The 17234-nt window shown below is 37.6% G+C and overlaps 1 protein-coding gene across 1 annotated transcript in view; it reads right to left on the reverse strand.

The window, feature by feature from the left end:
* The window catches only part of lamb1a (laminin, beta 1a), a 36908-nt gene extending 20013 nt beyond the window's left edge, over positions 1-16895 (reverse strand). Inside the window, exons 1-15 of the mRNA XM_079859991.1 lie at positions 16748-16895; positions 15833-16005; positions 14507-14645; positions 11006-11079; positions 9387-9575; positions 9234-9297; positions 8903-9105; positions 6381-6501; positions 5522-5710; positions 4289-4465; positions 4057-4169; positions 3032-3111; positions 2093-2228; positions 1852-2010; positions 1526-1653 (exon numbers count right to left, since the gene is read on the reverse strand). Coding sequence (XP_079716117.1) covers positions 1526-1653; positions 1852-2010; positions 2093-2228; positions 3032-3111; positions 4057-4169; positions 4289-4465; positions 5522-5710; positions 6381-6501; positions 8903-9105; positions 9234-9297; positions 9387-9575; positions 11006-11079; positions 14507-14645; positions 15833-16005; positions 16748-16775 — 1973 coding nt within the window. The 5' untranslated portion in view covers positions 16776-16895. The remainder of the gene's footprint in view (positions 1-1525; positions 1654-1851; positions 2011-2092; positions 2229-3031; positions 3112-4056; positions 4170-4288; positions 4466-5521; positions 5711-6380; positions 6502-8902; positions 9106-9233; positions 9298-9386; positions 9576-11005; positions 11080-14506; positions 14646-15832; positions 16006-16747) is intronic.
* Positions 16896-17234: the final 339 nt, after the last annotated feature.

Raw genomic sequence — 17234 nt, forward strand, 5'->3', positions numbered from 1 at the left:
GTTCATGGACTTTTAGTTTGTTTTTCCTCAGTTCCTGTTTTTCTTTGTTTGTATTCCCGCACTTCCTAGTTGCTATGGTCACTGTCATTATTAGTTAGTTGAGTTCAGCTGTGTTTGATTAAAAATCTTGTTTAAGTCACTACTTAAGTTCTTCACGTTTACGTTTATAGTGTATGTTGCTCTGCCTGTTATCGTTACAACTTCGTGTTGGAACTGTAATCTTAGTCTTAGCCTTCCTGCAACCACCTGTGACAACATGAGATGCTGCCTTAAAATTTGGTCAAAATAAGCATAATGTTGCTCATTACCATTAGCAACATCCTTTCAGTGTTATTTTATTATTGTTTATATAGACCTTATGCGCCAGAGAAACGAGGGCGCCGCCATCTTTAGAATATTGTCTTTGAACTTCCGTTTTTGCAGTCGCTCTGTATATTTCAATGGCATTGCTATCCAGGAGTAATTAGCTTTTGAAGTGGATTTACTTAATGTAAAGTTAATGAAAGTTATCATGAGGATTGTAATGTTTAAAGCAGATGTCTTAACAAACGTCAGTAGACCGGGAAGATTTTAAAACGAGCCGTTCATTCATAAATATGCAAGATCGCTGTGAAAATACAGACCGGAAGTCAAAAGACAACGAGCACAGCGCTGAAAAGGGGCGGGGCTACATAAGGTCTAGTATAGGTTTTAATGTGTATTTTTAATAAGCTTTTATTTTATATTTTCAGTTGTCAATTTGTATTTTTTTTTTGTTGTTGTTTTTTGTTAATATTACTGTTTAGGCTGAATTTTTTTTTATTTTTTTTTCAGTTTTAATTCAGGTTTAGTTTCTATTTATTTTCAGTTAGTAACTTAAGTGCTTCAGCTTAAACTTAATTCAGTCAGCTGTCAAAGCAACATTTCTAAGTTTTTCATCTAATATGTTTATTTTATTTTGGATTTATTTCAATTACCAAAGGTGTTTTTAATCATTTTAGTTGAAGTTAACCATAATAACCCTGCAGCCTTTGCATCAGGAGCAAATCTACAGTATTATGACTTGAAATACTTCCTATGTAGGAAGCACACTAGTTATGCAGCACAGAGCTGGTCTGTCATTATTGTTGCAGTGATGAAAGCGAATGTGCATCAGGTGGTTTTTCTTCCTTCTCTCACGATGCATCAGAAATCAAATACTTCCCTACTATATAGTATGTGAAAAAACTACGCCAACAGAGTAGTATGTCCAAATACATAGCAGTCAAAAAATAGCTGGCGAAAAGTACATGGATGACCTACTACTTCTGTCGAGATTCTGAAGTGCACATTCCATGGACACTTTACTATCCCATGAGGCCACGGGACAGGATTTGTGAATGGAAGTGAAAGCGACACAACTGACGCCATAGGTCACATGACAGTAACAACATGGCGGATGAATTTCATTCATACTATATAGAATGTACTTTTTTAACGGTCGCAAAGTAAACTCAACTCAAGTGAACCTACTCAAACAGTACGTGATTTCAAGCGTAGCACATACCTGGATCCAGGATGCAGAGACACCATCTGGTTGTCATCATCGGGCATTGTGTTGGCACAGCGGCTGTCGGCAGTAATGACGCGAGGCCTGATGACAGTCATCAACACTTCTTCCCACTGCTCTGGCAGCTACAGACCATGACAGGGCAAAAAGATGATGTAATGATGTGTGTCTGCTGAAGATGCCTGATTACCCTTGAACTCAAGAGAGGACTGATGAAACATGTCCCAGCTGACTTCAGTCAGAACTACAATTGCGTCATATTAATTACACTGTGTAATACTCGTATTGACATTTGACTCTTGAAGATTAGTAGAGGAAGTCACCTGAGGTTCATATCGGATGATGATGTCATACTCCATAGAGTAGGGAATGTTGTCAATGCTGAATTCAAGATAGGCACCTTCAGGAACATTCACAAAACCAATGCCAGTCCAAGTAGGGGATCTGTCCTGAGGGTGTGTTCTCGGGACAACGGTCACACCCTGCAGAGAGACGGAGAGATAATTGGGTCTAACATTGGGTCAAACGAGGACTTTGATAAATGGGAATAACGAAGACACCTACTGGTCCAAATTTGGCGTCCTCTGCTTCATAAGTGTAGTGGTCCAGAGCGATGAAGTAAAAACCAGATTCCACCTGGTCGCAGCGCCTGCCAAACATGTGCTCGCGACACTGACACTGGCCCGTTTCAGGAGAACAACTGGGAAATGAGAGGTTAAGAGGTTTAGATGGTTCGTCTGAATGGTCTTGAGAAAAATAGCTCAGGAGGAAATATTCCATGCTGACACACACACACATAGTCAAGATACAAAACCTGTGAGGAACGGCACCCAACTGATTGTTGGACTGCGGTTAAAGCCTGCCTTTGTAATTTATGTAAATGGAGGTTTCTTATTGGACGATATTGCCAGTTCAGGGCTTAATCTGGGACTAAGAAACATTCTTTTTCATTGCTTTTTCAGGCCTCCTGCCAGTAGTTTCTCAACAGGCTGATACAACTTGTTAGAAGGACAGTGCAGAAGGAGTAGAAAGTAAGTTTTTCTGAAGAATATGTGAGTTGTTTCTGCACTTTTAAAGACCATTATGAATGTAATTTAAGACCTCTCACGTCCTTTCACGTCAAAAAAAGTATGGAAAGTCCCAGAATTACTTGTAAAGTAAATTAATTTATTCACATTCAATATGAACATTCAACTGAATATGACAATACAGTACTGTGTAACCAAGAAATTGATTAAAATAAAATAAACACCACATTACGACACACTTCCTGGGCATGCTAAATAAATTCTGAAAAAATATAATAATTTCAGTCTGAGCTGCACAGTTTGCAGAGTAGTAAAATACGCCCAAAAATACGTTTAAAAAACATTTCCCAAAAAGCGTTTAGTTAAGAACAATTTAAAAGTAATGTTAACTACATAATCCAATCAATAACCAATCGTATTTAAGACAGTAAAGGCAGAAAGTAGAACTTCATACAGAAGGAGTAGTTTTACTCACTGGTTGTTGATTGCACCACCATGATCACAGTCACATGGTCTGCAGCCATCCATATCGTTACTGAGACCCCAGTGCTGAGGCTATGAGAGAGAGAGAGAGAGAGAGAGAGAGAGAGAGAGAGAGAGAGAGAGAGAGAGACTTGTTAAAAGACCATTTCAACAGACAGACCTCACAAGAAGCAAAATGTAAACAGCAGTTCTTAAACTAGGCAAGAGATCACATTTTTGCACAACAAAATGATGGAAATCTGTAAAAAAAAAAAAAAAAATTTATATATATAATACAAATTTAATAAAAAAAATTAAAGGTGCAGTAAGCATTTTCTGAGAATAACTGTTGATATTTGAAATCACCAAAACAAATTCAAAGTATAAATATAATAACAAATATAAACGTCCCTACCCAAAGGGATCACACCCCTATCTTGATAGCTCCGCCCACAAATTCATGAACTCGCTTATGCAGCACAGGCCCCTCCCCCCTCATGAGTGGACACGCCCCTTACTGCTGGTTGGCTACAAGTGAGTTTTGGTGCTTGGTCTGATACACTTTCAACAGCGTTTTTCTGAAATAGCTTACTGCACCTTTAAGCAATATTACATGAGCAAAAGTGCTATTATAATGAATGACCAGCCAATCAAATCCAAGCACTGGCACAAATTTTTGTATACGGGCAGTTCCGGTCCGTGATTCAGATTGTTTAAGCCGTATTCAAAGCCGTAGTAAATTACTCTACAAAGTTAACATACACCTGTGACCTCATTACATCAGTGTTACTGTACCACTATGTCCAAATATTGAAGTAAATATTTTTATACTTTAAAGCAATAAGCCCTGTGAAGCTGCTCTGCGTCATGCCTAACAATAATTATCTGTTCACTGTAAGTCAGGGCTTCTTGGTGCTTATTGCTTTATTACAAGTGTCACATTACTTACCATAAAAGTAAAATATTACGTTTTTAAAATAAAATAATTTACAGTTTTATAGACATATGAATTGACTCATAAATAAGCAGAACACCCACCAGACACTGGTCACAATTCCTTCCGGTAACCAGACGTTTACAATAGCAGTTTCCTGAGTCCGTATCGCATGGGCTTCCACCTGGAACTGTCCCCAAAGCATTGCACGTGCATGCTGGGTAACAACAACACAAGAATAGCTTTCTTTACAGTCGTGAAGACCTTATTTTCACATTGACAAATGATTTGGATTTAGACTGATTAGTCGCTTTATTGTGTGAGGCATCGACTTACGCTGGCATCCCAGAGGGTCGTCGCTGAGTCCGTAATGGCCCTGTTTGCACTGGTCACAGCGCTCTCCTTCCACATTCGGCTTACAGCGGCACTGACCCGAAATCAGCCCGAGAGACACGTCTGTCAGCGGATCACAAACTCCGCCGTTCAGAGAGCCGACCGGATCACAGTTACAGGCTGGAAAAGAAATTCAGACAGCATACTTAAAGACAATGGGAGGAACTGTAGACAGCTGGGAAAACTAACAAACAAAGCCATGCTAGATCTTATGGTATATCAATGCAGGCACAAGAAATTTTAAATTATTTGCATCTCATTATATATAATAGTACAGTTTTTCAAAAGTAATTTTGGTAAAACTGTCTATTACAAAGTTACCCATCAGCACAACAATCTATTGGTAACACTTAACAATAAAATTTAGTTTGTTAACATTAATGAACATTTATAATGTTACAAAAGATCTGTTTCAAATAAATGCTGTTTTTTTCTTACATTTCTTTCAGGATTCTTTGATGAATTGAAAGTATTACAGTTTCCAAAACAAATTTAACATGGATAATAATAAAAACCCATTTATAATAATAGAGCACCAATAATAACTGATAATATTTGAGCAGCAAATCAGTATATTAGAATTATTCCTTTCATGTCACACTGAATATATTGAGTTTTACAATATATTCAAACAGAAAACAGTTATTTCACAAACAGTCATTTCAAACAGTATTATTAAAATTTCACAATATTACGGTTTTTACTGTATTTTTGATCAAATAAATTCAGCTTTGATGAGCAAAAGAGACTTCTTTTAAAAAGTATTCCAAACTTTTGACAGGTGGTGTATGTTTGTTAATTCATGTTTGGTCATAATGCATTAAACAATGATAATTTATGCAACTTGAAATGTTAAAAATGTATTTTGACACTACATTTCTGCTTTGTGGTCAAAGGGTTCAAATGAAAAACCTCAGTCACCACAACAAAAGAGGAATGTGAAACCTTAGACCCGTGTGCTTTGAAAAAGGGCGGAGCTCTGTGGTGATGGACTACTTCAAAGCCCAGGTGTTTCTACTCCCCAAATCTCCACAAGCAGAGATAAACAAAGAAACAGCTGGACCAGAATCACATCACAAACTAGACTAGACAGGTAGAGGAAAAGTAGCTGTATGAATGGGGGGGGGCTGGAGCTCAGAGGACATGACAGGAGAGGAAATGAGAGGGGACACCTACGCTCGCAGATGTTGGGGTCGCGGATGTCTTTCTCCGGATGTTGGTAGAAGAATGGCTTGCACTGCTCGCACTTGTGACCCATGGTGTTGTGCTCGCAGCCGTCGCACACACCACCGCTCACGTTACCCGAGGCCTGAAACACGGCCATGTCGAAATGACAGGAATCAGAGTGATGATTGCAGTTGCACTCTGTAAAAGAAGCAAGAAAATGTTAGTGAGATAATGCAGATAATGGTAGATAGCAGAGTAACACTTGTGCAACAAACTACAACAATGTTGTTTAAAAACTATAATACAGTAAAATTTGTAAAACAAAGAACTACAGTGTTGTTTAAAAACTATAATGCAGTAAAATTTGTGCAATAAAGAACTACAACAACGTTGTTTAAAAACTATTTTGCAGTAATTTTCGACTGTGGATTTAAGGAGTTACAATTATCTCACAAATGTTTTAGTACTGTCAAAAATCTTAAGATCTTAAAAATCTTAAGTTATTTATCTTAAGAAATTATAATGCAGTAACAATGGTACAACAAAAACAACATCAACTTTTGTTTAGAAACTCATGTAAAAACAATGATATAGCAAAGAATTATGATAACGATGTTTAGAAACTATAATGCAGTAACATAGAACGAATATATATATATATATATATATATATATATATATATATATATATATATTCGTTCTAATAACTCATAAATATTACGTTTTGGGGTTTAAACCACATAACATTGTATAACCTGAACTAAACTTGTTGTGTCCTAGAAAGTTATTTTTAGATATATTATTAGATCTTGACAAAAAATTTGCATGATTTCATTGGCCCATGATATAATGTAGCATAACATCATACTTTTACAGGCGTTGGTGTTACGTCCCTCGGCGGGCCTCCAAGGCAGGTCATGGTAAAAGTCCTGACAGCGCTCACAGTTCAGACCCATGGTGTTATGATTACACATACAATGGCCATGGACCTACGGCAAAAGCAGACATAATAATGATAACCAATAACAAAACACTCAAAATAATTATAATCAAACTGATTCTATTTGGAATAGGATGTTTAAAAGCACCAAAAAAAAATATAAACAGAAGAGAAGATGAAAATTTGGAGAGAGCCAACTTCTAACTCAGACCCTGAAATGTTTTGTGAAAAGCTTCTTCTTACAATAAAAACTTAGATAAAAGATGCAGTTGCTCAGAACATACAAATCCGTCCCTAAAACAGATGGCAACAGGAGATGTTTATACTGGATGCATCTGGTCTATATTAAACAAACTCCAGCTCTGGAACATACGCAGATCTAGACACAGTCTATGTGAGTTTTCATAGAACTGCTTCGTACCTGGAGAAAATCTAGGGTCACTTCAATGCAAAAAAATGTCCTGAGATTGAGATCTTGATGTATTTTCAGTTCATTACTTTTGTAGGGGCAGCTACAGACTGAGTGCAAACAGAGGAGACAGCAGACTAAACAGGAACCTTGTTCCTTTGGTGTATTTAGTTTTTGTCTCTAAAAATCATTGATATAAAACACTAAAAACACATACTACAAACAAAAATGAAAAACCAAAAAAGGTTTGTAAACAAGACACTCGACAAGACCCTCTGCGTGCATTTTCTCTGCCACATGATTATTTGCGCTGTAAACAATTCAATAATGAAACCATGAGGCGGTCCACATACTTTCATACTAATGTGAAACAGATCCAGACTGAATTAGCAGCAGACTGTGATGGAAGTTCAAAAGATTTCTTTCCGTGACAAATGTGTGTGAGATGTTTTATTCAAACCAGAGGTTAAAAATGTCTGCTGCATTTACATTTGGCATAAATCAAAAACTAGTTCCTTTTAAATTTTCTGTATTTATTTCCTATTCATTATCATATAATACCGCATTCAATTTTCATAATTTCTTGCCATTTGTGATGTGATAAAAATAGTTAAATGGAGCTAGGAGTAATACACTGAAAATAGTCAAAAACACAATTAGTATAAATTAAATATAACAATAAGTAATATAAATATACAATATATAAATATAATTTAATCTAAAACTAATAATAGTGAACTATAAAAAAAAAAATATATATACTAATAACTTACTTAACGCGCCCCTATTATGCTTTTTAGGATATTACCTTTCATGTAGTGTGTAATATAGCTGTTGTTCGTGAATGTAAAAGTTCTGCAAAGTTTCAAAGATCAAATGCAGATAAGTGGAGTTATTGTCTCACAAAAGAAAGAACCGTTTCTGAACAGCCTGAAACGAGTCTTCAGTAATTCCACTGAAGGTTTGAAACAAATTTGTATAATTTCAGTCTATGGTCTTCATTGGCTGCCCGCAAACAACATGTACTTTGACCCTCAAACAATGGAGTTGTAGCTGAGACTTGAAGAGTTTGGTTCATGTTGTCATGTCGAGAAGATGCTGTTTCCATGCACTTTCAAAAGATAAGGATTTGAGCTCAAATTTATATGACAAAACCAACGCCATTGTTACTGTTCGTATCACTGTGTATCAACCACTGAGGAAGATCCAGAGCTGAAATTCAGATATGGTAATGAGTGTTTCTTTCCTGACACGCTCTGTAAGAGGCATCTGACCAATCAGAGCAGAGTAGACCAATCACAACAGACTGGGCCATCTGACCAATCAGAGCAGAGTAAACCAATCACAACAGACTGGGCCATCTGACCAATCAGAGCAGAGTAGACCAATCACAACAGACTGGGCCATCTGACCAATCAGAGCAGAGTAGACCAATCACAACAGACTGGGCCATCTGACCAATCAGAGCAGAGTAAACCAATCACAACAGACTGGGCCATCTGACCAATCAGAGCAGAGTAGACCAATCACAACAGACTGGGCCATCTGACCAATCAGAGCAGAGTAGACCAATCACAACAGACTGGGCCGTCTGACCAATCAAAGCAGAGTAGACCAATCACAACAGACTGGGCCGTCTGACCAATCAAAGCAGAGTAGACCAATCACAACAGACTGGGCCGTCTGACCAATCAAAGCAGAGTAGACCGATCACAACAGACTGGGCCATCTGACCAATCAGAGCAGAGTAGACCAATCACAACAGACTGGGCCATCTGACCAATCAAAGCAGAGTAAGCTCTCAGAAAGAAGGGGTTTAGAGAGACAGAATCCCTTATTGAACCGTTTCAGACACTCTGAGAAAAGAGTTGATGCTACAATGTATTTTATGAGAAAATTAAAGTGTTTTTGACCTTGGGTGCATGTAAACCTATTGTAGGAGACCTTTAAAACAAAACTAGGAGCCTTTAAAATAGCATAATAGGGGTGCTTTAAATTACAATAACAAATGGCTTTTGCATGGCTTGATAAAACTACATACCATGCCCTCCATGGCCTCTTCAGCTCCATCGACGGGGGCGCATTCAGATGCGTGTCCATAGCAAAAACAGTTTCCTCTGACCACCATGTCGTAGATTGAGTAGTAGTACTTCTCCTTGATCTCTATACGTGAGTCCAGAAGGTTGTCCCCGAGAGTGTGCAGCCTAGTGAACTTCACTCTCAGATTAGTGATCTTTAACATGTCTATAGAAGGGAAACGTAAATTATAGAAAGCAAGAAGTTAGAAATACAACCATTTGGTTGGTCTTAAAGACAAAGATGTATGTTTTTTTAAGAAAAGGTCACTGCTTGTGTTTCGTTTGTGTCCTTACTTTGGATTCTGGGGCTGTAGGGATCATCAATCCTGAAGACTGGATCCAAAACCCTAAAGATGACCTTTAGAACCAAAAGAAATAAGAGTCAATGAAAAATCCAGTATTTAAGGAAGTATTCACCAGAAGTGCAGTAAATTTCCAGACACTCACCTCGCCCTCAGTTGAGGGTTCAATGTCAGAGTAGCGAGAATCGCAGATAACATCATCCACTTTGGTCATGGGTCCTTGAGAGACGAAGGGGAAGGAGGATTCGCAGTCATAAGCAAAGTAACGATACACTTGCCAAGTCTTGCCAAAGTCCGAAGAACGCTCGATCACCATGGCAGCCGGTCGAAATGTCTATGGAGAGAGAGAGCACAATAGGACATTGCAAGCTTGGGATCAATACTTCCAATATTGATGATATCCCGTATCATCAGGATTGATCCTTACATAATATCTATACTTATTTTTTGGTTACACTTTATTTTAAGGTGAAGCTGTTACAGGGTATTTACACAAATTAGTACTGAGTAATATTAATTAACTACATGTACTTAGGGTTACGGTTAGGGTTAGTTGATTGTAATTATGCATAATTTATTAGGTATTACTATAGTAAGTCCATGCAACATGTAACTACGTCACCTTAAAATTGTTACCCATTTTGCAACTACATTGTATTTGATTAGCATGAACATTACAGTGTATTAAAGTGCAACTTTGAAGTTTCCATCCCACTAAATCTTGCCAACACGTGACATTTATTATAATAGTTTTTTTTAAAGAATCATTGATATAAAAATTCTGACCTATACAATAAGCTGATAATTAAATTCATGTTATGCCCAATAACTAATAAATGGATGACATTAAAAATTACAGTAAAGTTAAAATAAGTCATTTTAAATGCTACAAGTAAATTTAGATATCTCATTACAATGCATCATTTAAAAATGGATAATTATTTTTAAATTGGATAAGGATTAAATTTAAGTGCTATTAAATTAACCAAAAAAATAATATTGCCCAATATGGTAGTGATATATTACCATATTACCAAATGTTTTGAATTAGATTATAATCTAATTTAAAAATTTTGTTCAAGTTTTAGTAATTTTGTCGTGTGTTTGTTATTTTTATTAGTTATTAGTTTATTTGTTTTAGTTATTTTGGTACTTCAAGTAAAACTAAACCAAAATAAGCTGAACCAATAATAACCCTGATATCATCAGTAGTTTCATAATTTGTAATAATTTGCTGTTTATTTGTTGTTTTTGCTTTGATTTTTTAAGATTTAAATGTTAAAAGGCAAGACATTGTACTGTTAGAAACATGGAATTGGATATTATGATATGATATGATGTATGATATTATTTTATATTATATAAAAAAAAACAGTGACTTGTGTCTTGTTCAGAGCCATTTCACAACAATCTTTGCAATGAACATCACATGAGCACTATTGTTCTCTTGAAGCCAGTTGTTTAATCTGTGCTCTCTGATATTTTTTAACTATATTGCTGAAGTGAGATCATGGCGAAATGTAATCTTTAGTTGAAGCATTCCATCGGTCTCAGTCGGCTGCACAGCTGGGTTTATCCCAGACCTCCCACGGCTCCCACACACTGAGCAACACTTCCCCTCCTGCCAGCAAAATCCACATCAACCCCCCCTTACCTTCCCACATTCTCTCTTAACGACCTCAAATCTCGCCTCAGCCTGGGGCTGTGGCGACACCTTCCCCCTAAACGCACATCACCAACTGCCTGCGTCCCCTAAGCACTTACTTTAAAGGTCATGATGAGGTGGGTGAAGTGGAACTCTGCCTCAAGGTTCAACTGGATTGTGACGTTCTCCAGGCCTGAGAAAGAGGAAAAAGACATCAAGAAAGAGTCCAGTCAAAGGGTTGTATTTCTCCACAATTATTAATGCACTTCCATTTGTTAACTGCCAGATATCATTCTAAAAACTTCTTTATTAGCCTCTATGGTTCCATGAAGAACATTTCCATTCTTTCCAGTTTTTAAAGTGGTTTCAGGTCTGAGATTTGCTCTGTCCCTGCTGGTGTCCCTCAGGGTTCAATTATAGGCCCTTTACTTTTTAGCATTTATTTGAGCATATTTCCTTTTTGATTGCTCTTAAGTTCACTCAGGCTTAATTATCAATTTTACGCAGACAATACTCAGATTTACAGTATATCCACTCTAAACCTGCATGGTCAAAATATTTATTTTCTCTCACACTGCATTTTTGAGATAAAAATATGGATGACCCAAATTTTTCTGTTTCAAGACTGAGGTCATGCTTATTAGCTCTCCTCATCAGCTTCCTAAAGTTGGATCACTAATTTGAAGCTCTGTTTCGGAGTTACTAAATAAAAAAAAATAGGAGTTATACTTAGTTTCAGTACAAACTACACAATTTCACCAGGAACATCTGCAGCTTGTACATTAAAAAGCAATGCCCAATTGCTCTAATAGTACTTCAGAACTCTGCTGCTCTATACTTACACTGCTTTTTTATTGGTAAAGTGCTTTGAGGGTCTATACACATCAAAAATAAGAATAAACAGAGTCATATCTTTAATCCCCCCCCCCCCCGGTATTCTTTGGTCCAGTTGGCAGCTGTATCTCTCATGGGTAAGTATTTCTCTGTCCTCCTACATACTCTCTCCTAAACCATGCATTCACAGGCTTCTCTGGTTGCATTCATGGTCCCTTGTTTCCTGTCTCGCTACATTTCACACTCCTCCAATGCAATAACCAGTAAATCTCTGGATTTCCATTTCCTCTGTCTGTTCATGTAATTGAGGAACATATGGCTTGTAGAAACTGTACATTCTAACAGCTTGAAACAGCGGAACCTTCTCCTTTTGGCTAAAGGTGTTTCGTAACTCATCTGAGTGGCTTCACAGTTTCTATCTACATACACCGCAGGTCCCCTTACATGTTAAGTTGCCATTTTGCGCCATCATGTTTCTACAATAGCCCTAAACGGACAAACGTGTTTCGTCACTATGTTGTTCTTCGTGCAAAGAAACACTGAACAAGTAATAATATTTGCAATAACATTTCGGTTTACTGAATAATTAAATGGATAGTTCACCCGAAAATGAAAATTAGCCCATGATTTACTCATCCTGAAGCCATCCTAGGTGTATATGACATTCTTCTTTCAGACGAATACAATCGGAGTTATATTAACCCTCTCTGGGGGTTAATAAAGGCCTTCTAAAGTGAAGTGATGCGTTCGTGTAAGAAAAATATCCATATTTAAAACTTTATCGACTAAAATAACAAGCTTCCGGCAGACGGCCGTAGACAATTCGACTTGCGCCAAAAGAGTAACCCTTGAACTTGACGCACCACCTAATGACAAACGCAGTAATCCCAGTCCTGTTTGTTTGAACCGGTTTGAACTGTGAGAGGCGTCAATTGCCATCATTACGTTGTGTGTCAAGTTCAAGGGTTACTCTTTTGGTATAAATCGATGCGTACGGCCGTCTGCCGGAAGCTAGTTATTTTAGTTGATAAAGTTTTAAATATGGATACCGGTACTTTTCTTGCACGAAAACATCGCTTCACTTTATTAACCCCCGCAGAGCCGTGTTGAGCACTTTAATCATGAATAGATGCGCTTTAATGGACTTCCAAAGACAAACAGCCATTCAGTCCCATTATCAAGCTTGGACAAGCCAGGACATTTTTTAATATAACTCAGATTGTATTCGTCTGAAAGAAGAATGTCATATACACCTAGGATGGCTTCAATCAGTGAGTAAATCATGGGCTAATTTTCATTTTTGGGTGAACAATCCCTTTAAGTAAACCTAATTCCTTACTTCATCTTTGTAAAGAAACCTCAATGCTTAACTGGCTACTCTCTGCTGTCGCAGACGACGATATCTTTTCCTGTCGGCCACCGTAAATTCTGTTGGTTACGATTCGCAACCTCACCACTAAATGTCGCTAAAAATCACACACTGCACCTTTATTGCTGAATTACTGGTCTGTTGAGTGTCTGTCCTCCCTAAGATATTTCCTTTTTTATGTTTTTTCTGCATATTGGTTTATATATATATATATATATATATATATATATATATATAGTTGATACTTTTTATTTAAATTGTGACATTTATCTCATGCTGTTTCAAACCAGTATAACATTTTTTAGTTAAATGTTCTTTCAACACTATCAGCAGGAAGAAAACTCTTTCCCAAGGGAAAAAGAGTTGTCATTCCACACTTTGAAGACGGGTCATCACCTTAACTGGTCAGCAATTACACAACTGCTTTGAAGTTGCTAGTGCCTCCATTGGTCTGATTATAGGGGAACTAACAGACACACTAATGAGAGAGAGTTCCCTATAGTAAGTGTTACACTGCCTTCCTATGTTCCCATGAGAACTATACGGATAGTGAGCTCTTTCACACTTTAGGGGCTTTCGCACCGGAGGAACCTTTTCAGTACCTGGACGTCGGCGTGTTCGCACCGCAGGAACTAGGAACAATTTTAGTTCTAGGAACTCTTTTGGAGGAACTAATTTAGCTCCTACTTCAGAGTAGGGTCTAAACCCGCACTATAGGAACTATCCGTGACGTTAGTGTTCGCGGATTGGCCGAAAGCACATGAAACACAAGCACCCACCATTTAAAAAAAAAAGCCATGTACAGGTAAACACACATATTATTGCCTATATATTTACTCCAGAAACTAACTCTACGAACATGGAAAACAGTGATAGATGGGCCTCTTAACCTTTATGCTAAGGAGAAAATCCAATGCAACTTTGAAGGGACCAAGCGAAACATGATCATGTATTTCTGCTCAGCTAGCAACACTGGATATCAACCACATGGCATACGCTTATAACTTGTCATATACTGTCTACTTTTATGTATAATAGTTCTATCTAATAACGTATTAGACAGAACTGTTGGTCAGTTCATTACCTAATGAACACGGAGAATGCAAGCACTGTTTGTTTGCTCAGACTCTGGCGTTCTCAAAATAAAGGTCCACCACCCGCGCTGTCAAAATAAAAGTCACAAGAACGAGAGCGGCTTACGTCACTTCGGTGCGAATGCAACAGGAAAAGGTTCCTATGGGAACCATTAGTTCTCAGGGAACCACCCTGGTGGTTAGTTCCTAGAACTAAGTTCCTAGAACTATCTGGTGTGAAAGCCCCTCTTCACTGAGCAAACACTTCAAATGGTACTGAACATTGGTATTGAAAAGGAAAAAAGATGAGCAATTGTCTTGTTTGGAGTCACAGCTCAACTCACCATTTTCCGACTGCCACCAAGTCTTGAGCCGGTTCGGAGCAAACGTAGTCACAACATTTTCAATTCCGTGGCTGGTTACTTGCTGCATACTCTCATCGTAGGTCTCCCTGGAATCGCACACAAAGCACTTCTTCTCTTCCTGTGATAGAGGGGGTGGGAAAACCAGATAATGTCAATTGCATTCTTGTGACACAAGAAGTTCTCCAAATGAAATGAATGACTGACTGTAAAGGTCTCCGAGATACCAAAGCAAGTCAACCCACTTGGTCTGATTTACATTACGCTGCTTTTTCAAAGTCTGATGACCTACAGAGAGCATTGGTTTCATGTGCTCCAGATGTTAAGAGTTGCTTTGGGACATTTTTCTCTTCATTAAAAACCTATTAAAGCAATTTAGTTCTCTTGACGGGAATTAGCTTGAAGTTGGGACATATATGGAGTTGTAATTGTGGCCAGCACATTAAAATGAGTTCCTGTCTACTTCCACCTCATAACCGCCATTTGACCTCACGAGGGAAGGATGACATCACCACCACCATTTTAATGACTGTATGCATGCCATGAGCTCCATCTCAAAATATTGCACTGCAAAGATTTGCCTTTGATGACACCACCTAGCTCTAAATGATTAAACATGAAGAGATGAAGGTAAACTGAAGACTGGTGATCAAAAGAACTGATACACTGGTTTAAAGCAAATTTTTGGTCTCGAGACAAGACTTTTTCACTTTTGTTGTAACATGAGTGATTATAACTCAAACATAGCATCAATGAACCTCTATAAACCTGCAGGTAGCAGTTTTGAAGATTCAGAAGACCCTCATAACATTTTCAATGGACCTACGTAAAACGTTTTAAGGCGTTTTATCTAGAAGGAAGTCGTCTAGACATTCAAAGGTCACAGGTCCTGAAACAAATCTCTTCATGTTTAAGACAAACATAACTTCATGTTCCAAAAACACCCACATGAAATAACAGGACTGCAATAAAGCTCTTTCTGAAGAGGTTCCAGATAAAAGCCCCGAGGGGTGTTGGGAGAAATAAAACACATAAATCCTCAATTGTGGTATTGAAATATAATTATCAGGCCAAATATAGAGCCCACAGGGGTGCAGTTTTCATTTCGAATGAACATATTTCAATTGAGATCATGACGTTAACATAAAATTAATGCTTATCTTTGCAACCTGAAAAATGAAGTCCTTATAATTTCCACCACGTTGGAATGATGTTAGCTCATCATTCAAAGTCAATGTTTCTGAGACTTTTAATAGCAAAACATCTGCATTTATTCAAAAGGGTTTTGAGATGCAGCACATAGGTTACCTGCAAATGACTGACGATACAAAAGGGCTCAGGTTTATGGAGACCGCATGTTGAGGTGGCCGAGAGTTGGTCAGCTCTTCCAATGAGAAGATCTCCTGTGGCAGGATAACAGCTCCCCTCTGTGCAAACATCTCCCAGCTCAGGCACATCCGCAAGAGCCCATGCCCCTAGAACTTTGTGGAAGAAAAACTTTTATATGCATTTGTACTAATGAAACATAATATCATATGGACTTTGTTTGCTTGTATTTTCAAGGTCCTTTAAGTTTTAGAAAAGCTCAAAAGAGTGAGTAATGATAGACCAACATATCAGCCAGGCTGCTAAATGTGCCATTTTAACATACATACATGAAAAAAATAAAGGATCTTTATGGCATTTACGGTTCCATGAATAACCTTTAACATCCATGGAATCTTGCCATTGCAAAAAAAGATTCTTTATATTGGAAATTATTCTTCAGATTATTAAAATGTTGTTCACACTAAGAAAAAAACATGGTTCTTTTAAGAACGGTTCACTTAAAAGTTATTTGAGGAACCACAAAATGGTTCTTCTGCGAAAACCCCCTTTTGAAAAGCCCATATCCACATAAATATAAGTTGGCCTATATGCTATCTAAATATGATTCAACTGGTTGTATAGCAGTTAGTTGAAATTAAATTTTAATTTAATTATACAAGTATATTAATAAAAAAATGTAGCCTAAATGAAAAAAAAAAGTGAATTTAAGTGTAAAACAAAACATACATCACAGGTGAACGTGCAAAGGTGTATACATATATTTTGTAATATTACTTGAAGTAAATAAATTGCAAAAATATAACTGCTTAAAGTTTGAGAACCCATGCTTTGTGGCAGTTAAAATTGGGAAAACCTTATGTGACTTTGCCTCAACCAAATTAAAATGAAACTTACTTAGAAGGGCTGCGAGCTGTAACAGCATGTTTCTAGATTCTTTCTTCAGCCTGTGTGAGCAGTAATCCTGGTTTTGAACTGAGTCTGATGATCAATGCAGACTGAGATGTCTGCTATACTGCAGCTGGAACTGCGAGAAACTTTTTCTCCTCCGCCGCTAATTTTCTGCGCATGCGTCAACTCGCGCCCTCCCCCATTCATGAAGGTGGTCTTGAGGTAAGCAACGCAACGGTCGGACAAAAAGAGATAAAACGAATTAAAAGAGTACTATAAGTGTAAGTCTAAGTAGACTGATGTATGTACACGTCAAATGACAAACACTGATTGTAAGCATTTGCATACACTGAGGAAAACGTGCCTTTTGTCAGTTTTGTGAGATTTGAATATGGACTCGGCAAAGATTTACCCTCGGGCGGAATTGTTCGGGTTTGTGACTGGAAAAAAAAAGAGTAATATAGTAATATTTTGTGCCGTATAGGCAAATATT

The sequence above is a fragment of the Squalius cephalus genome (genome assembly GCF_949319135.1).
Source record: "Squalius cephalus genome assembly, chromosome: 23".
Taxonomy (NCBI): Eukaryota; Metazoa; Chordata; class Actinopteri; order Cypriniformes; family Leuciscidae; genus Squalius; species Squalius cephalus.